This window comes from Scophthalmus maximus, chromosome 14 (assembly GCF_022379125.1).
Source record: "Scophthalmus maximus strain ysfricsl-2021 chromosome 14, ASM2237912v1, whole genome shotgun sequence".
In the NCBI taxonomy this organism is placed as follows: Eukaryota; Metazoa; Chordata; class Actinopteri; order Pleuronectiformes; family Scophthalmidae; genus Scophthalmus; species Scophthalmus maximus.
In genome coordinates this window covers 21,532,561-21,553,977 of record NC_061528.1, presented here as the reverse complement: position 1 = coordinate 21,553,977, position 21,417 = coordinate 21,532,561, and the positions used below count along the sequence as shown (strand labels likewise).

Sequence of the window (21,417 nt, the reverse complement as noted above, 5' to 3'; positions counted from 1 at the left end):
ATACTGTCGGGGGTTCAGCGCTTTTCATCTTCACAGTTCCAACAGCGTCATGCCACTCACTGAACTGAAACACCAAACTACATTAGAAATGTTCAATATTTTCAAAGTTTACTCTCTGAGTATGAAAGATGTTCTAATTCTACAGTTGAGCATTACTCATGAACTTGCTGGACCTGATTCAGGCGGTTTGAGCCGCTGACTATCCCTCAGGAGAATGTAGCTGCCTTCCAAAGTCACATAAGAGTTAAAACAGGTATTCAGGGTGCAAAATTCTTACTATTACAAGTCAGCTTACTATCGCTATTTGTTTGGAGCCGTTATTTTATGGTAAAATAGTTGTATAATTTTGCTTTCAAAAATCTGTTGTCTTAGAAAATAAGCATAAGAGACAGAGACCTTAGTTATAACTGCACAGCAGTGCTTTTATCAGTGCTCCTATCATAACTGCAGACTCGTTATGCTTTATTCTTTTGCATGGAAAAACAACATGAAATATTAGAGCTGCAACAGTTAATAGTAATTGCCAACTATTTTTATAATAGATTAATCATTCTCATTTTTATGGGGGAAAAAGTCTAAATTCTCTGATTTCAGCTTCTTAAATGTGAATAAGTTTTCTTTGCTCCTCTATGACAGTAAACTGAATATATTTGGTTAGTGGACAAAACCAAACATTATTTTTGGGTTTGGGAAAAAACACGATGGACATTTCTGACATTTTAGGGACCAAACAACTAATCGATTAATCGAGAAAACAATCAACAGATGGAATCGATTAGAAAAATAATCGTTAGTCACCGTGGTCCGTGGGTCAAGAATAGACTCCAACTGGATTGACACCCAGCAGCCACTGTTGTAACCCTCCAACCCATAGTTACCTCTGACTCCCAGTCTCCCAGAAGAGGGAGGCCTCCCTCTCATTCCCTGCTTCATGTGTTGTTTCAGCGACCTGCCAGCGATGTTATCTCTGCGGCTTCTTTACCTTTAGGCGTGTAACCAAGCTACACGACATTGACGATAACCGCAGCCTCTCCTTAATTAGCTTCATGACATCATGAGTGGTTGAGTGCCCAGTCGGCCCTGCCCCGGCAGACCTTGGCCCTGCCCCGGCAGACCTTGTCCCCTCCCTGCGCAGCTCCTCAATACAACACTGACTAGTCCAGCTCGGTGATCTGCTACTATTCTGACAGACTCTGACACCCCTTCCCTTTTAGTTTACCGACACTGAAAAACTGTATTTCAGTACTATACTGACACTAAACAGAAACTAAACAGGGCCCATTTTGTGCAGTTTAGCCTTAAAGAACTTCTAATGAATGCCTTTTACCAACAACTTCTTTTGTACTAAATGTAAACAGTAAGTCAAGTATATGTACATTAGTAAAGTGTGCCTGAGTGACACCAACCTGCACCAGTGTTCTGTTTCCAACTCCTCTTGGGAGGTAGGAGCCCTGCAACACTTGGGATAATGTAGGGGATTTTACTCATGAAATACTGAAGAGTTTTTTTATTCCAGTCAGTTTCCCTTTGATCATCTGTCCTCCGTGTCATGTTCCGTATCAGCCCAGCGCCGCAGCACTAACAGCCCCATCATGTTATCGGTTTGTCCGTTAGTTCTGCTGAATCAGCAGCGCCCAGGAAGGAAGCTGCAGAGAGGATTGTGCAGCTAATGTGCCCTGTCATGGTCTGAACTGAAAGTGTGCTGTGTCAGGGATGACTAGGCGAATTGTACAGCACAGGAATATCCTGTGAAATGTGCCGCGAAGCAGATGAAACAGTCCTTTGTATTTTGTACTGGGTATCAAAAAAAAAAGCAGGATTATGAAGGGCAATAAGTAAAATCTTTATAACCTAGAAATGCCATGTCATACATAAACTAGTGGCTAGGTGTCCACGGAGGTTACAATATTCAGAGAAAACTGAGTGGAGTTCAGCGTGTAGCATTCATTTCTGTAAATTATAATTATTATGCTCATTTGTCACAAATTAGTTGACTTTAGTAGAGTATTCATCTCATCTTAAGATAGGTATTCCAAAGGTTCATCATCAAATTATTAGATATTGATTTGACTTGGATCATCTTACTCGAACATTAGAATTCAACAGTCTGATTCAACTAGGGGTGTCACTATACCAATAATCTAGTGGTCGGTAACGATACCACCAAAAGTACATGATACTCTGTACCAAATTCGATACCACAAAAAAAACAACTAAAGAACAAGAACAATAATACTTAAAAAATAACTCCTTTATTAAAAAATATCTGTACATAACACAAAACAACAACAATAGTGTCATGTAGCCTTCAAATAATAAATAAAAAGAAACAATTTAGCCTTACAAAAAAAGACGTGCAATACTATGCAATCAACTTTCCTATGGCACAGTTTTACTATTTTAATACACACCCATTTGAAGTCATGGCTTATATAATAAATATAATGAATAAAATTTAGCAACTGTCAATATGGCAAAAAAGAAAAAGTGGGCTACAGCCTTCCAGTGTTTAAAACAATATTGATAGATTTAGAATTAATAATAATGTCGCTGTCATCCGCCTCGAACGCATCTGACTCTTGTAAACAAGTCTCGAATAAAATCAGTTCGAAACATGTGAACAACCAAATTATGAGTATTCTAAAAATAAATGTTTTGGTGTTTGAGGCAAATGTTCGAACTGTGAATAGACCATCTCAACTGGGTTTCAATACAATGCACAATGGTCGCCATGTTTTTCTGAAATGCGAGCAGTGAAAACCCTGAATGTGTTCCTCACAAGCGGAGTGGTTCCTCCAAGCCGTGCCTCAGGTTTTCCCCTGGAAACCGGCCACATGACTCCTGCAAGTTCTCACAGGACTCCCTGTCATTAAGGAGTTTCGTTGTCCGTGTTTAGTTCGGATTTGTTTTTAATGATGAAGGCGTTGACTCTGGTTCCCTGGGAGGTCTGTAAGAGTGAGCTGTATGGTGATGGAGTGATATCTCTCTGAGAGATCTTCTGAAACACCGAAACGAGGAGTTCAGAAATTTGGACGCCGACGCGAAAATGGTGTTGAATTATTAAAAAAAATGTATTTGGTCAAAGCATTCAGTATGGCAAGCTTTAGCTACTTGTTACCTAGTCTGATTTTCTTTGATGATATAGCAAAACTTGGGGTTTGGTTATAATATGCTAATGGTGAACAAACTTGCTCATAAAAAAATTGTAATAATGAGTGGGGCTTCAACTAACGATTATTTTCATTATCCATTAAACTGTTGATTCTTTTCTCGGTAAATCGATTAGTTGCTTCGGTCCATAAAATGGTGAAAAATATTGATCATGTTTCCCAAACCTCAAGATGATGTTTTGATTTGTCCACGCCAAAGATATTCAGTTTACTGTCATAGAGGAGCAAAGAAAATATTCACATTTAAGAAACGGAAATCAGAGAAGTTTGACTTTTTCTTTCGTACAAACTACTTGGAACAGATTAATCGATTATGTAATTAGTTTAGCGATTAAATTAGTAGTCTATTACTTATCGGTTAATTGATTAACTGTTGCAGCTCTAATAATGATGTTGCAAATAATGAACTGTGTTCCACTGCTACAATGTCACGATTCTTGGGTACATATTGATATTTATTGCAAAGTGATTCGATATTACGATTTGTTTACTTTTTACACTCAACCAGCAAGAATTATACATTTCTAGAGACCATGTACAGTATATGTACAGTGTATTTTATAATTTTAAAAACAAGGCAAATCAGACGTCAGTCCGTTCTTCTGAGTTTCGTTTCAGCAGCATCAGTGCTATAAATCCTTGGGCTCTTGTCTTCGAGCTCAAGCATCAATCATTAGGATGAACTCTGAAGAGGTAAGCAATCCTCAGGTCAAAGTTATGAATCAAAGTAAAGTTGAATAAAGTTCCCCTTTGATCAAATTGTGTCATAATGACATGAATCAAAACAGAACCGTCACCCGGCTCGTCTCGGACAGGAAGTGTTCGAGTAGTCGCTGTGATCTTGAAGCTGCACTTCTTAAAGTGTTATGTGGGATGTTGAGTGTAAATTGAGAAACATTATAGTCAGTAACATCACGTGCACACTTTTTAAACATTGACAACACAAGTTGCTTTACATTTTATCTTTTTAAAAGAACCAACATTGTCCTGGGACATGCACTACTTTTCATCGAGCAAATCTCTGACACAGGGATCAACACTAGTGTTGATGATATTGTCACATAATCCGACTGTCATGTCAATATGGATGCTGTTGGAGCCGCACCGCATTAGCACAAATGGTACTCTGCCAAATGACTGGAAACTTGTCAGAGACCTTCACCAGCCACAAACACACGACCACCCTCCGTGTTGTTGTGCACATGTTATTTCAGCTGACTTTCTGCCTCCACGTCCACTTGTTTTTGGTCAGCACGTTAGTTTGCTGCCACTTTTCGTTTAGTTTCCTGCCAACAGAGCGATGTCCTCCTATCCTGTCCAGCAGTTGCCGTGGCAGTGCATGCGTGACAGACACTGCTCCACAGTCCAAACAATGCTAAGAACAGCAATCCAACTTGAGTTTGAGCAACTTGCACCTGCAGCAGGATGTTTATTTTAGGATCCGTGAATGTCCTTATACTACTGTTATTGTGCTGTGTGCAGACGCACAGCTCATGTCTGTTTCTCTCCCTGTGAGTTTTTCTACATGTGTGCTCTTTAAAACACAGCAAAGGCCACAGCATTAGTACATTTGTGTCAACGAACTTGTACTTGCTGACCTGTCAAATTGAGTTAGTCGAAGGTTGTTTCACCAACATAAGCTGACACACAGTATCTTGTGTTTATCAGTGTTTTTATTTGTATGTTTCCCTGCGTGTGGTCAGTTGCTGCCGGGTCTCTGCTGCTGTTTTTAGTCCTCTGCCCGTGGCACAGTGGACTCATGCGTGCCTCGCTCAACGTCACTGCCTGTCCCGTGGTAGGCCACAGCTCTACCTCCCGGACTCAGCTGGAGTCTTGGCTGAAGGAACATTCCTCCAGATATGACAGCTTGATGTAGCCAGAGAAAAAGAACTACAACGTCAGTCGTCAGTCTGTTCCTGGTGTACGTTGACCATTGCTGTTTATAAATATATATATGCAGACTGTTGCAAGGTTTCTGCCAGGAAACTCACCGGAGATGTCGCTGTCACAACTTTGTCTTTGGTATCTGTGACATTCCCTCAGATGTTTCATTTGTCTCCACCTGAACGTATGTCGCGTGTGCTTTCTCCCTGGTCCAGATTTGATGTCTCCCTTAAGTAAAGTTCTCCCGTGGTTAAAAGTAAAATGTAGAATTTTTTCTGCATCTGACATTTTGTCTCTGAGTTCGGATGTTTCTCTGCAACTGGAAGTGTTACTACACAGATATTTCCAATATAATACTAACTGCCAGACATTCTGTGGATTCTTTTGTCACTACTAGTTAGTCTGTCTGTCTACTCGTCTTCCAGATCCTTTGAGGGAGAAACTGAGATTCTTACAAGCTTGTAAAATTTAAACAAACACCCTGAATGAGTGAACTAGAAAAATTCCATGCTGACTGACGTTCTTATAAGAAAGGATATTACTCCAATTCCCAGATGCCATGTCTTTTTGGGACATAATTTAGACGATAACATTCCCTCCATGCTGCACACTAGAGCTGCAACAATTAATTGATTAATCGATTAGTAATCGACTACTAAATTAATTGCCAACTATTTTGATAATCGATTTATCGCTTCAAAATTCTTTGACTTCAGCTTCTTAAATGTGAATGTTTTGTGGTTTCTTTGCTCCTCTGTGAAAATAAAGTGAATATCTTTGGTGTGTGGACAAAAAAACCCATCATCTTGGGGTTTGGGAAACACGATTGTCCTTTTTCACCATTTTACAACATTTTGTAGACCAACCAATTAATGGATTAATCAAGAAGAAAATTGACAGATAGTTAGATAGTAGATTATGATAATAATCGTTGGTTGCAGCCCTACACCCAAACACAATAAAAGCAGTCTGTTGTATGCAGTGAGTAATGCACATACTTGTATATCAGTCAAACTGAACAACCATCAAACAAAAACATGGCTCAACACAGGAGGTCAACTCCTCAGGTCAAACACCAGACATCCATTCAGACGAGGGGCATGCAGTTTTCAACATGCAGCGAGACTTTGCTCTTATCTGTCGCTTGGGCTCTGTCGCTCACGGTTAGCACCAGTAAACCCTTCAGCGCGTCCCCAGTCTTTGTTCTTGGGACTCAAACTCTGGTGTCGTATAGATCCAATTGATGCTGTTTCAAACGTCAGTGTATTGGATGTAGCATTAGCTGTTTACCCACTTCTGAAGGATGAAGCACACTCTTTTGAGGGCAGCGAAGTACAAAGTTTACAGACGACAAACGGACAGTTGGTTGAAAGAGGTTTGGAGGAGGCTACCTGCATTAAAGAAGAGAGGAGACACCACTTATCCCCAACCCGCGATGCCGTTCTTTCATTCCTTCCCAGGAGATTTAACAACCGTTCATACTTGACTGAAAAAATTCCAGCGAACTGTTTACACTGTGCCTTGGGTTCCTCCAACAACTCCAACAGCCATCGTCACAACAACCAGGAGCACTAGTGAATCACTCAGTGCGTTTAAATGCACAGCAGTAACCGGGTATGGTCTTACCCCGTTTAAGTTAATAACCGGGTTATGCCAGTTGCTTCCTGTGAGTGTGGAGGGCCAGTTATAACATACGGAGCATGCACGGACGCGTAACCCGAGCTTACCCCGGTTAAGATGCACTCAAGCGTATCCCGGCTGGTGCTCATGGTAATAGTCAAGGTAATAAAGAGCAAATGGGCGGTGTAAGTCTGTCATGCGATGGCGGTAATGAACTGGGATGAAGCGTGCCCAGTGCCCTGCCAGCACACACGCAACTTATTGTGTTTGCCAAGAAAAGAAAACTTCGTCGACAAACTTTGTCAGAAGCATCTTGGGGAAACTTTCCAAAATCCGGCAATGAGCTGAATGGAGCCACACACATTTCTAGAACATCTGAGGTTGTGCCCGTCCTGACCAACTGGTTATCTAGTGTAACCTGTAATCTATTTAGCTGTTGAAATCCCAACAGTCATGCTAATGAAGCTGTATTATATGTCGTTGGAATGTAAACAAGGCCGAGAGCAAGAGACGTATTCTTCTCAGTAGCGGTATGTCTAGAGGAGGATGTTCTCGTTTCAGCATCTTTAACCGCAGCAAGTCGAGCATGAAGCGTCGTCTTTGGAGTATGTGAACTGTGAAAGATTGTTGCGCTTGTGTGTGTGTGTGTGTGTGTGTCTCTCTTAACTGTTTGTGCGTTATTCATCTCTGTGTCTTATCTGTGTCTTTGTGTCCTGTGTGTCAGTGCTGTCGGGTCTTTTACATAACGAGGGTTTACTGTTCATTCCATCACCTCGTTGAAAGCCGGAGGGGGGGTCGTCCTGGGCTCTGCTGAATGACGCTGAGTCACTGTGCGGTCACTGCTGGCTAAACACACCTCGGGAATACGATAACACTGTTGCTGCTGTCTCCAAGTCGTGGCATATCATCGGAATTACTCATGGACCCACTGCATGTTAGAAATAGTTCTGCTGTGCCCAGCCCCAGTTTGTACAGGGCCGTGCTCAAACTGGGCAGCTTCCAGTGGTCAGCTGTGGATTTGTACAGTTATAGCATTGGTAGAGAATTTTCACTGCACAGTTTTGATTTTCATATCACTACACAACTTTTTATTTTGTTAAAAACATCATGAACATCTGATTTGGAGACATTCAGTGAGAAGCCCTAGGACAACCGGCGATATCGCTTCAAAGCTTACGTTAGACTTCAGTGACGGATGCCGTCTTTCTCCGAGCATCGTCACCAGAGATGGGTTAGGAAAAAATCTCTGAATTTACTTTACATGGACTTCATGCAAGTCACTGTAAGAGACCTTCTCACAGCAGACATTGTGACCAGTGAAACTAATTTAATTAAACAAGAAATATTATGCAAGAATCACTTTTTCATTGTTTGTGCACATAAATGTGTGTATGTGTGGAGCCTGCCGGCCCACAAACTGTGGAAAAAGACCACCCTGTTGTTTTTTTGTGAGCTGGCTAAACCCTACAGCCTTGCTCTGAATGACTGGTTCAGATTTCTCTCCCAGTGTGATGTCACAGTTGGACACTTTTGAGGAGTAACCCCGCCTGCAATCTGAGAATTTACACTTCTCTGGTGAAGGGGCGTGACATTTGCCCATCACAACAGACTGGGCCAGCTGGCCAATCAGAGCAGACTGGAGTTCATCGGGAGGGGCGGGGCTAAATGAAATCCAGGCGTTTTAGACAGAGGGTGAAAAGAGGAGCTGCAGGAATGGGCAGTGTGAGAACATTGATGCCTTTTCTGAACATAAGAGCATGTAAACCTTTTCAAGTGGTAACACAAATTAAAAGTATGAGCCTGAATATGAGCATTATATGTCACCTTTAATGATCAGTTCAGTTCCTTTAAGGAAGTCGCAGCTTGTGAGTCCGCACACACAGTACAATAAGCTAGTTCACGTAAATAGAATGCAGTTGTTTCTCTGACAGGATTTGTTTTTGTTTCATTGTTTCCTGAGAAACAATGTCTGGCTCTTGATGTAAGAAACTGACATTTACGGTCTTGAAGAAAAGCCTGTTCGCAATATGTTAGGGATTATCCGACTACTTTTATTTCCTCTGTCAAAATATTCATTATTCTGCAAAAGAATTTAAAAAAAAACCTGGATCCAAGTCAAAGTTTAATTGGTTCTTTTTCAGCCCATGACCCATCGTTCTACCAGGTTTCGTCGAAATATATTCCGTAGTTTTTGTGCAGTACTGCTGACAAACCAGCGGACAGGGGTGAAAATACAGCGTAACCTCTTCACTCGTGGAAACTTATGAGCTTTGTAGTTTATGTCTTCTTGTCCACAAACAGGCACACGTCTCGTCCTGTGCAGTGGATCGGTAAACATGCTGGCAACAAACATCCGGCAGGAAGAAGAGCTCCTCTTCTGTCAGCAGTCTATCCGGAGAGTAATGCTGATGAGCAAAATCGTACCTGCAAATGTCAGCAGCTGTGGGTTTAGATGCAGAATCATTCGGTCACGTCTCTGCCGTACAACTGCGCACGGGACGCAGGCGCGTGAGTTCACTTCTTGTGGATTACACTTTCAGCTTCAGTGGAATTTGAGCAGGACTTGAAAATAGACCCGGTCCTGACGAAGCCTTGGTTTTATGGAAATGTCTGGGAATCCACAAAGCAGAATCCCGTTGGCATTTTGTAGCAGATATGGAGGCTCAGGTTTACTGCATAATTACAAAGCACTTTGCAATAAACTTACACTTCGGTGTTTGTGTCATGACTTGAGCTCAGTTTGGAAGTTAGAGTCTTTAAAAGTTTGAATTGTTCTACATTTTCTCTTTTTACTAGCACAAATGTTGGATTGAGAGAGCTTCGTGCATGCGTAGGCCTGTCGTAGTAATTACATTATCAGCTTATCGTACGATACATGCAAATGTACTCAATCATTTTTATCGACCTCAATAACAGCCATTGTGGCTCTAAATGCGTGTTTGTTGACATAAGAATGAACATCAACATCGTCTATCCTCTCACGTGTTCTCGTCGTATGATTCATAAATCACTTGTTTGTTCTGTAAAATGTCAGAGAATAGGGATTTCTTCGTATCTTTCTAAAGGCATCATGCCTTCAAATTGCTTGTTTTTATTTATTTATAATTATTTACAATAACTTAAGTTTTACTGTTCAGTGCATGATGACTCGTTTGTGATAATAAAGATTATTGCTAAACTGTAAAATATCCTGCCTTGATTACACAAGTGTTTGATAACCACATTTGAGGGATCATGCAAAAAATGTGTATATATATATATATATATATATATATATATATATATATATATATATATATACATATATATACATATATATTTGACATTTTTTGCTCTGTAATGTCGACATCGGACCCAAAAATCTAATATTGTTCAGGCTCTACTTAAATTACAACTGATTACTTATTACTACCAGGCAAGGATCATAAATAAATGTTGAATGTAACATGATATTACTGTCAGTCTATGAGTATAATCAACTAAATTCCTTTTATGGGAAAAGTCTGCATCAAATTCTACCATTTGTTTGTGGTGGTGGAAAAACACAAGTGTCTCCATGAGTTCTGCCCCTTCCATCATAATGTTACATACCAACACAGCTCATAAAAAAAATGACGTCTTCCATCACACTGTTGTCTTTTCCACTGATCTTTTTCCAGACTGTTCTGGTTTGTTTCACTACAATCTGGACCACAGATCTTGATGACATCACATAAGGGTCAAGGTGAATGTACGGGGTGTCCAGTTTTCCTCCAAGTTGGGTTTGATGTAATTTCATATTTAGTATCTGCTCATGCAGAGTTGAGATTGAACAAACAACCCCTAGACAAGAGGAGGAGTTAGAAGTGATCCACCAGCATGTCGGGTATGGGAGAATTTAGGAATTGGGGAGGGATTATTTCAGTGGGAATGGTTGTCCACAGCTACGAGGTGGGAGGTCGTGTGTGTGTGTGTGTGTGTGTGTGTGTGTGTGTGTGTGTGTGTGTGTGTGTGTGTGTGTGTGTGTGTGTGTGTGTGTGTGTGTGTGTGTGTGTGTGTGTGTGTGTGTGTGTGTGTGTGTGTGTGTGTGTGTGTGTGTGTGTGTGTGTGTGTGTGTGTGTGCGTGTGCGCGTGTGTGCCTTTTGGGGTCTGTATGTGGGTGACGGCCCATCTGTCCTCATTGTTACTGTACTTGACTGTGCCGTTTTTTTTTTCCCTGTCTCACCCTCAAACACTGGGTGCAGTTGTTGCCATGTTCCCTTTGTGACCCTGAGTTCAGAGAGGGAACAAGGAAGCAAATGATCACGTTGTCCAGTTTTCCCACTCGGGAAGCTCAGACAGACCTGCACTGACTGTACCTGTGTGAAGAGCGGAGGGTTTACAGCATTGTTAAAATGCCACCGATCCATCTCCAGAGCTCTGTCATCAGTCTAATGACTGTGATTCCCTCCAGTCGGAGAACAAAGGGACTGATCTGAGGATTAGACACGTTACAGGCCACGCCCTCAACACCCACTACCTGTTCCCCTGGTGGGGGAAGGCGAGAAAATGCACAATGGCAGAAAATGTAAATGAACCAATGAGGGTTGACTTCTGAGTCGAAAGGTTTGAATGTTGAGATCACCTTACAAATGAGGTAACACAACTGATATTCAGCATGAGCATGTGTTGAGCATCAGATCACTTTTTGGGATGCCACCAGATGGCAGTGTTTCCAGCATGATCAGCTTTGTGAGATGATGCATGTTTTTTTTTTTATAAACACATTATATGTTTCCAAAAATTGCACCATACACTGGACCAAGGTTCAGCTGGTGCGTTAGTGTTGTTATGGTTGTCAGCAGGGCTGCTCTCACTATGCGTTCACTGAGCAGCTCACTCACCCCATGACAGAGATGGATGCTGGGGGTGTGGCCTGTGCGTGTGTTTCACTGTGTGGACAGTGGGTGTAGAGTCGTGGTGCCTCATTGAAAAATGCTTTTCCTTTGCTACTTGAGTCCCAGTTGTGTTTTTATTGATGGTTTGAAGGTCTCTTTCTTTCTTTTTTTAAATGTCCCCCTTTTTAAAATTCAGTCCTTAGTCCAACAGAACCGTAGGAATCTCATCTCATCTCATAAACATTTTCAGATTACTCACAATCCTTTGCGTGGGTTGTGGGTAATCTTGTGTTTTTTTTTAATGCACCTGGGCTTAACCAGGGTTATGGCTGCTGTTATTCATTTCATCATGAATTATATCTACTGTAAGACATTTGAAGATTTCTGTAGTTTGATTTGTATACATGTTATTTTAATATGAAACTCAGATGTGATTGTATTTGTTGTTTTGTGTCCACTAGGTGGCTCTGCTCGGCCTGGACCTCTTATCTGCCTTAGTGACAAGGCTGCAGGAGCGATTCAGGGCCCAGGTGGGAACAGGTAAGATGTTTTTGTTGTTTTTTAAATTTAATTTTTATTGGTGTTGTTGTATCTACCATCATTTCATCATTCTCATAAATCTCTCTCATAAATTACCACCTGAATGATAGTTCCTTTTTGATTATAGTTTAGTTTTAAATTAGTTGAGGGCTTTGGATGAAAACAAACACTGTATCAAGTGAGCAGGATTGTTATTTACTCAACAGAAGTGAAGTCTAGTGAAGTCATTTCCGCCGGCCATTTTCATTCCGGTGCGTCTCCTTCCTTCTCCTCTGTTCAGCTCACTAACCGCCGTCCTCTCCCTCTCAGTTCTGCCCAGCCTCATCGATCGTCTGGGAGATTCCAAAGACCAAGTGCGGGACCAAGACCAAACGGTGCTGCTGAAGATCATGGAGCAGGCCGCCTCCCCGCAGGTACCGACACACGCTCTCGCACACAAACCGCTTTTGAAGAGTCATTACTTCTAATGATGATAAATGTAGATTTGAGGTTCAGTATATTTATGTGTCAAGTGCACATAGTCAAGTCAGAGTCCTACATTCCTTTACAGTAGTTCAATTGTAGCATTGTCTATGTGGTAAAAAACAGTTTAGCCATAAACTTTATTATAAATAACTATACATAAAAACAAACAAATACAACTCAATATGTTAACTTTATTCAAACACATTTAGTTTCATGTAAAATGTAATAAGAGATGAACATCCTTTCTGTTTATTCTTCAAAATAAGTTTTCATATCGGCAATGCTGATGCCAATATTTTTATCCTCATACTTTTTGTGCAGTAACTGTGGTATGGATTCTATGAGGTGCTATTAAGTTAGGTAGCATAATATAGTATATGACAAACTACCTGCTGTCAGTGCCCCAAAGTATGTTATGATTCATATTAGTAACGATAAATTATTAGCTGACAAATAAGAAGTTGCAGTATAGGAATTCCAAGTAAGTTTCAAGCCCAAACAAAGATCAATGACAAGTTCGGTTAAACACAGTAAAATAGACTGTAAAAGTCCAGTGCGTGTTTAAGTCACAATTTTCTTGAAAAATATCTGGATTATGTGTTTATTTAAAAAATATATATATATATATCACTGGTAAGTATCTTGTTATCAGACCCTAAAATATATCTACCATCTGAGTACCAGCCTCAAAAATCCAACGTCAGCCAGCCGTTAATCTTCTGATGTGTGTTTTTGCAGTACGTGTGGGACAGGATGCTGGGAGGCTTCAAACACAAGAACAACAGGACCAGAGAAGGAGTGTGCCTTTGCCTCATCGCCACACTGAACACGTGAGCCACTTCCATTTGAATCTTACATTGTGTAGCTGCTGCTTCTCTTAGCAAAGGGGATTTTTTAAAAAGGTAACAGGTCGGAAGGAGAAATCATCTCAGTTTGGAACATTTTTCTTGTTTTTACAAAAGTATTCACACCCTCAAGATGTCCATTTGGCAGTAGTTACAGCTGCCAGTCTCGACGAGCTGGATCAGGTTTTCATGGCTGTTTTCTTCAGGTCATTCTGACATTGGAAGGTGAACCATCGCCCCAGTGTTTGATTTTTATTTTGACTGGTCCCCCTGCCCCAGTCCCCCTGTCCCTGACACAGAAGCCCCCCCCCCCCAATAGCATGATGCTACCACCACCATGTTTCACTCTGGGGAGGGTATTATCCAGGCGATGATCAGTCTTCTACACTGGTGGTCAGAGTTCTTGAGATAAGGGAGGTGTTTCTTCTTGAGGCAGATTGAATTCAGACACGCGTAACAGGTGGATCACTGTTCAAACACTGTTTATTTCAGCGTAAGGCTGCAGCTAACGATTATTTTTGAACTGAGTAATCTATAGATTATTTTTTCGATTAATCTAAAGATTATTTTCTGTGTAGTCGATTAATTCTTTGGTTAACTTAACAATGAATAATATATCTATATCTATATTTATATGAATCCGATATATGGGTCAGAGTAAATGAAGATCGAACACAACATAAATAAAATATTCACTATCCCCTAAAAAAAGAAAACATATACAGACTTCCATACACAATCCATAATAATAATAATACATTGGATTTATAGAGCGCTTTTCACGAGACTCAAAGCACAACATCTGAACATTCTCTCAAATTTCATGCTGATAAAGTAAAGCAGAGCAAAGTTACAGGCTTTATATGGACATGGTCAGCTGTTCCATTTGAGGTTTCTCACTTTAAAACTCATTTATTTTTAACTTATTTGCCTCTGTAAGTATTTATTCCATCTAAACTGTTTAAACAAAGATGGGTGTTCATCTCTCTCTACAAACACTCTTTGTAGTGCTGCGTGATGACGTCAGAGCGGCCAGTGACATTATGGTGTAATCTATAAAATAAATATGGTTTATGTTCGTTGCTGTTAGATGCCAATTTTTGTGTCGCTTAACTCGCGTGAGTATCTGAGTTTGTAGCACAATCAATGTAAAAAAATCTTAATAGCATAAACTATGTGCAGTCAATGCGATTTGCCAAAGCTGGAAAGGGTGTGGATACTTTTATGAGTTCCAAATGGATGGAACCTGAATCAAATCTTCAACAAAATAAACGTGAACAATGGTGACGGGGTCCTTCTGAAGCCAATGTATTTCTCCTCCAGTTGTTTTATTAATTTAATCTTTAATCTCTCTTACAGGTATGGAGCTCAAGGCCTGACCCTCAGTAAAATTGTTCCTCACATATGTAACCTCTTGGGGGACCCCACAAGTCAGGTATGTCCAGTCAAACTTTCTCTATGTCTGCTTTGCCATTGGCGATTCTCAAGTTGAAATTCTCAAGTTGGAAATGTTTTGTTGTCAGTTTTTTTTTTTTGGTAGGACCGGAGCAGAAATAATTTTTCACTTAACCAATGAGTTTATTGATTTTAGATGAAAGGAAGACATTGAGTGGCCGGGGTGGCTCAGTGAATAGAGCATGTAACATAACATAACCTAATGTTTTCCGGTTACAGCCTCTCAAACATGAGGGTGTTTCAGTGCGTGGTTAACACTTCCCCTCGTAGCAAAATGAAGTAGCACAGCCTCAGGACAGTGTAACCACTCAGATCCAGTCCTCTAACAGTCCAGACCTAATTGATCTGTGGCAAAGGAAAAACAAAGATCAAAGTCACAGTGAAAAATAGGTGAAGGAAGGATTTGAAGGGAGGCAGACATGCAGTGAAGTTATAGTTTTGTGTGCTCTTGTGGTCGTCAGGTGCGTGATGCAGCGATGAGCAGCTTGGTGGAGATCTACAGGCATGTGGGTGAGAGGGTGAGGATGGACCTCAGCAAAAAAGGCCTGCCACAGTCACGGTAAGACCCCCCCCCCCCCTCTAATTCGTCTCTCTTTTTCTCTTGTGCAAAATGTCTCACTCTACACAAACACCAGTTTACACCTGACAGTGGTACACAGGGGAGAAGGGAAGATTTCCGCCCATGTTTACACACAAAGAGGCAGCAGGCCTCCACACTCCATACAGAGTTCTCCCCCTGGTGGCTGTATGGTGAAGTAGTGCAGCTATACAAAGATGTGATGACAGGGGAGATGCACTGTACGTGTTAGTCTGTGAATGCTCACATTAACCTCACGGTTTTATATGTTTTTCTCCAGAGATGCTTTTGGATAATGAAGCTGAGTCATAAACATCAAACACACACAGGTTACATCTCAGTTCCCCTAATTGCATCTACATTTTACTCACTTTTAAATTGACTGGTGTTCTGCTTGTAAACGCACTATTCAATAATTCAGGTTATGCTTATTAAGATAGCCCATTTGTTTTCATTACTTGTTTGAAGACGAAACCCTTCTCTATACCCTCATCGCAACATTTCTCCTACAGCTCCATCTTTTTTGTAAAGTAAGGAATATAAATATCAAACTGCTTCCTGATAAAAGTCCTGAGGATGGTCTTTAATTTCATATTATATATATATATATATATATATATATATATATATATATATATATATATATATATATATATATATATAAAATCAGTAAGATATATAAATAGTAAGATTTGTTACGTTTGAAAAAATAAAAATGGTGGCCAACTGGTGGGTGTCATCACCTCTGTTGTCATCTCAGCTGAGTAGCTGCACAGTCAAGGGATTACATTTTTTTAAGGTCAAAGGTCACAAATGGTTATCAAGGTGAAACCATTTCTGTTTCACCTTCCAGATGATTCATCCCTCTAATTTTTATTCTGCATTTCTGAAATTATTAAGGATTTTCTCTTACTGCTGCAGTTTGCAAGGGTCAATGCAACAACTGCATTTTAATCTGTCTGATATGCTTTATCATAAAGTTGGTTTTCAAGGAAATTTGTGCTTAATGGTATTAGATTGCGTTAAATGGAGGAATGGTCTGTACAACTTCCTGGGGCTTCATTTCACATTCACTTCAGACTGCAGAAGTTAGTCTATACGTTAATTTCATAATCATAGATTTGGACAAGCAATTTTTTTCATATCATATTCTATCAAATACTTACACTGGATCATACTGTATGTCTCTGCATTCCACCATCACTCTCTCCACCCTCCCTCTCTCTCTCTGGCCCTGTTGCCAGTTCGTCACCAATGTGGCAGCATTGTTCTGGGCCGACCCTGCTGCACAGAGCAGAGGGAGGGCGTCCCACCTCTGAAGGGAGGGACGGTGCCCTTTGTTCTCCTGGCTTCAGTTTTCAGACACTTTTTTTCCCATCACTTTTATTTCATACTTGTTCCATATGTCAAACGGTTTGATTCTGTTCGCTCTCTGTTCGCTCTCATAGGTTGAATGTAATCTTCAGCAAATTCGACGAAGTCCAAAGATCCGGGAACATGATCTCATCCTCTGGCTCAGGTGAGTAACTCTCCCCCCATTTGTTATTACTTCAGCTCGCTGTTCCAGCTCCTCTCTGCTCTTCGCTGTTGCTCTCGCTTCTGTTTTGCTCTTTAGATGCCTCTGTTACCTTTTGTGTGCGTCCGTGAACCAAATATATCAACAGTTTAAAATCAGACATTTGTTCTGTCTCATTAAGAGATTGTTCTTACGTAGCCAAATTACCATGTTTAAATTCCCTGCCAGGTTGGTATCCTGTTATGCTCTCGTCTTTGTTTTGGTTTTCCTTCCCGCTTATAAAGGGGAGAGGGGAGAATGATGAGGAGATGCTCTATGAACATCAGGGCTATTGTAGTCTCAGTATGAAGGGAGGACATTTTTTGTGGATCAATCTGGTGGTCCAGCGAACGTCAGGAGTTATGTTAAGGCAGAACTTATTTTAAGAGTGAAACGGCAGGCATCATCGTTTTAATCAAACTCTTGCTGTCTTTTAGCCAGTCATGTCTCTCCTGTATCCCCGTTTGTCCGTGTGGTGAGCATCCTTTGGATCTTACAGATGGAGCCAAAACCCACCGCACTGTACAAATCTAAAGAAAAAATAGACAGAGAGACGGTTACAGTGGAAAGGCAGACGTATGTCCCTGTGTTTTTCCGCCCTTACTGCTGACTGTTCATTCACAGGGAGAACAGCCGTGCTGAGCAGAATACCGTTAGACAGGGTTCAGCATTACCTAGCTGTCGGCAACATCACCGCCTATCTACTTTAACTTCAGAACAAATGTCATGTGGACGACGATTTATTAATCATGCCATTCACGCACAACAGTGGGCAAGACTGTGTGACATAGCAGCCGGATGAGCTGATAGTTGTTAAATAAACACCGTAGTGTCCAGTCTTTGACCTGATCAGGGACGACGGCAAACGATTTGAACTGAGAATTTTTATCTGCAGTGTATTTATGTAACATAACTAGATGTGAGTTTGTACTTCCTCCATATGGCAGCGTGGCAGCGCCGCTCCACGTGTGAAACTGTAATGTTTGATGATGAGTTCCACTCAGCCTTCAAACTGTTTTCATTACCTCCACCAAGGAGGTTTTGTTTTCATCCCCGTCCTTTTGCTTGTTGGTTGGTTTGTTTGTTTGTCCGCAGGAAATTTGGTGGAAGAGACATGGTGGGATTCGGACAAAGGGGATTCATAAAGTCTTTTTTTTTTAATATTGCAAAAATTAGTTTGGTTTTTTTTGGGAGGAGGGGTCATTTTCACAGATTTCAAAGGGAATAATGCATGGATCTTGATGGATCAGGCATATTCAGGGGACTGGTATCTATGAGTGCGACCTTAAAGCCCCTGTGTGTAATTTTTGTACTTTTCTGGCGGCAGTGAAGTTGTAAATGGCAACAAACCGAGCACCCGACAGGGGGACACTTTATGGTGCCTCGAATGCAACGTATTCTGGACCGTTTTGTACAACAACCGTATTCAACACGACGTTACAAACATGGAGACTAACATGGAGGTCGGGTCTACCTCATGTAACTATATTTAACTCATTCAAAGTTGGCGAAAAAACATTGGTTCTTTGTTGCAGGTGATTATAAATACATGGACACATAGTTATGGACAATATATTCAATTTCTGTGAATAAGTTCTTCTAAATATTACACATTGTATCGTTAAGGGAACTATTGGGCCTTGGGAGCTATGCGCTTTGCCGAGTGTCATTCTAGTTATTATTCTAATGGATGTTGAAGCTTGTGCTACTATAATATTTGAAATTTGCCAGCCTTCACACACAGATTCACAGAATCAGAGAATGTTGTTTTGTTACTAACAATGACAATAAGTTAATTGATGACCTCAATATTTTTTAATTTCCATGTAATTATGTGGAGTGGTGGGACATGACCCGATGCAGAAATCGTTACCAACCATTTTGGTGCAGATGTGGATAAATGGGCGGATCCAGGATTTTATTATTATTCTTTTTTTTACACTTTCTTTAACTAGCCGGAGGTAAGTGATCCCCGAGTGCCCTTCTAGCTTCTCCTTGGGCTTAGAGACAACACATGTTTAACAGGAAGCCTGTGTTACCAGCTGGAGGTGTGTAGCTGAAACCACGCAGGAAGTTTCTAACAAAAGACCCTACAGAGTTGCATTATGGGAAATATGGAATCCAGTGTTTTTGGAGTCTGAGCCATATTAGGTCCTTAAGGTCAAGATATCGCCGCTTCCGCTGCTTTAATTTTGACCCGTCCTTAAATAATCCCATAGTCATCCGTAATTCATTCATCACTACATTAGATTCAAAAAAATAATCGAGCAAATGACATTTGAACAAAGTACTTGAACTCCTGTTTTTCAGTTTATATCACGGGTGTAAGAATCTGCTACTAGTGTCCAATGTGACTTGATTATAGCTCGACCGATATGGATTTTTGCGGGCCGATATCGATATTAGGGAGTACCAGTGTTCCGATACCGATATTCCGGCAAATATATACATATATATTTTTTAATCTGTCAATGATTTCTTTACGGAAAATGTAAACATAAATGGAATTTTTTCTGCATTGTTTATTCTGTACAATAAAAGATTTCATATCAATAAACATAAGCGCTGATACCGATATGTCTGTGAAAGTTTCACATCAGCCGATATAATCGGTCGTTTCTAGTCTTAATCTGCTTAATTTCAAGAGACTGACAATTAAAGTCTTTATTAACTTTGTTAAGATGTTAAAAATTATAATATTGCTGAAAACAAGTCTTAATACATGAAGATAGACCTTTTTGCCCTGCAGTCCCTCGCATCTCTGCTTGTTTGAATTTTGTCTCGTGCACGGTTGCTGAACATGGTTTGTAAAGAAAACATGACTCATTCGAGCAGTTATTAGATGGTCAGGCATCTTATTCATCACAATCAGCTGCTTGACTTGACGTCTCTCTTTCACGGCTGCACTGAAATTGATTTTGTGTCTACAGATGACGGCTCATTTTAATTTAAATCCCTGTGTTGACTGAGAGGAATGTGAGGTGTTGATGTGGACGGGGACTGAGCTGCGCTGTCACAAAGACGGGGCCTTCAAGCTCACTTTGAGGTGTAATAAACAGAAGGGAGGAATCATGTACAGCGAGACTACAGTCGTTTCAACGCTGAATAAAACTTAAAAACCACGTCGAAACCTCAACGTCGTCAGGTTGTGAAATATATCACCAGAATGAAAATGTAACTGACGTCAGTTCACAGCGTCAGCGTCGTCTCAACATGCATCGAGTCTTGGATGATAAATCTATCGCTTAGTATGCAAACATAACTTTTAGGCTGCATATAATCCTTCTCTCTTACACTGTAAGGGTATGGATTTCCATAGTCCTGCTGTCAACCCCTGGGTTGATGAAATGTTTGACGGGGGGTGTTTTTTGTTTTGCAAGGGATTGTTATTGTGAAGGTTTGAACACAAAATTCTGATATTTAATTTCGTCTCACGTTCACACTTGCGTGTGCAGCTCGAGAGCGATGGAGGGAAAGGGGGGGGGGGTTTGGTCACACAGGCAAGGAGGAAGAGTGGGGGTCAGGGAGGAGGAGAGAGCAGAGGGAGGAAGAAGGGAAGGATGGATAGAGAGCAAAACAAAGCAGCCATTTCTGTAGCACCACGAGAGGTAAACAGTGGGCGAGAGATATATACTGGGACATAGACTGTAGAGAGAGAGGGGGAGAGGGAGAGCTGAGCTCTGGGCTGTGGAGCGTCACTCCTCTCCTGCTCCAGTGCCGAGAGCAGCTCTGCACCATGACAGCCGGAGAAGGTAAGACTGGAAACAGAATGTTTTCACTTCACAAAGGCCAGATCTCACACACACTTGTCATGCAGGTTAGTGATCATCCATCTCCCTGCATGTGGAGCAGCGGCGGCGGTTGTCGGCGTTTGTTCGATAAGCAGAAGATACTTGTTTTGACTCTTATGTAATCTTTTTTTTTGTTTGTTTGTTTTACACCGTTTCTGCTGAAAATGGTATTTCGACTCAGTCCTGGATGCTGATGAAGAAGGAAGCACCTTCTGCACTCTCGCATATCTTTGAGTCGCAGGAGACTGTGTCGCCTCAAAAGGAGCGCAATGCAAGGGGCCGTGCTGCAGCAGCGCTCTCACTAGCGCAGCAGGGAAACGTTACATCACGTAACTTATTGATGTCTCACCTGACATCAACCTCGAGCGACAGCCCGCCCAGAGCATTTATCGACCGAAGAGAGTGTAACAGTCAATATGTCATTTGTTACAAAGGACTGTCTATAATTTCTTATGCAATCCATGAAATCCCCCGTCACTCATTTACTGAGATTCTTTTTAGGTTAGTTGACCTTCGGTTTCACGGGAATATTTTGCCTCCAGAAAAAGTCATGAAAAAGAAACATGACAAATTCACCTCACTGTCACCGTTGATTCCAGCAGTGCTGAAAATTCTACGCGATGCGACGTATTCTGGAGCGTTTCGTGTAACAAGCGTAT

At 41.0% G+C, this 21,417-nt stretch overlaps 1 protein-coding gene and 1 non-coding gene across 32 annotated transcripts in view; one reads left to right on the top strand and one right to left on the bottom strand.

Moving 5' to 3' along the window:
• Positions 1 to 21,417, top strand: part of clasp1a (cytoplasmic linker associated protein 1a) — an 85,542-nt gene that overhangs the window by 14,965 nt on the left and 49,160 nt on the right. For 30 of the 31 annotated variants that reach the window (XM_035651153.2, XM_035651147.2, XM_035651149.2 and 27 more), the window contains exons 3-8: positions 11,992 to 12,070; positions 12,380 to 12,483; positions 13,274 to 13,365; positions 14,740 to 14,815; positions 15,297 to 15,394; positions 16,861 to 16,931. In XM_035651153.2, coding sequence (XP_035507046.1) covers positions 11,992 to 12,070; positions 12,380 to 12,483; positions 13,274 to 13,365; positions 14,740 to 14,815; positions 15,297 to 15,394; positions 16,861 to 16,931 — 520 coding nt within the window. Of the gene's footprint in view, positions 1 to 11,991; positions 12,071 to 12,379; positions 12,484 to 13,273; positions 13,366 to 14,739; positions 14,816 to 15,296; positions 15,395 to 16,860; positions 16,932 to 20,602; positions 20,720 to 21,417 lie in introns of those variants that run through there. The other variant, XM_047337016.1, reaches the window with a different exon arrangement.
• LOC118283237 lies at positions 11,426 to 11,553 on the bottom strand. Its single transcript, XR_004784462.1, has one exon. It is a non-coding gene; the product is annotated as a U4atac minor spliceosomal RNA (small nuclear RNA).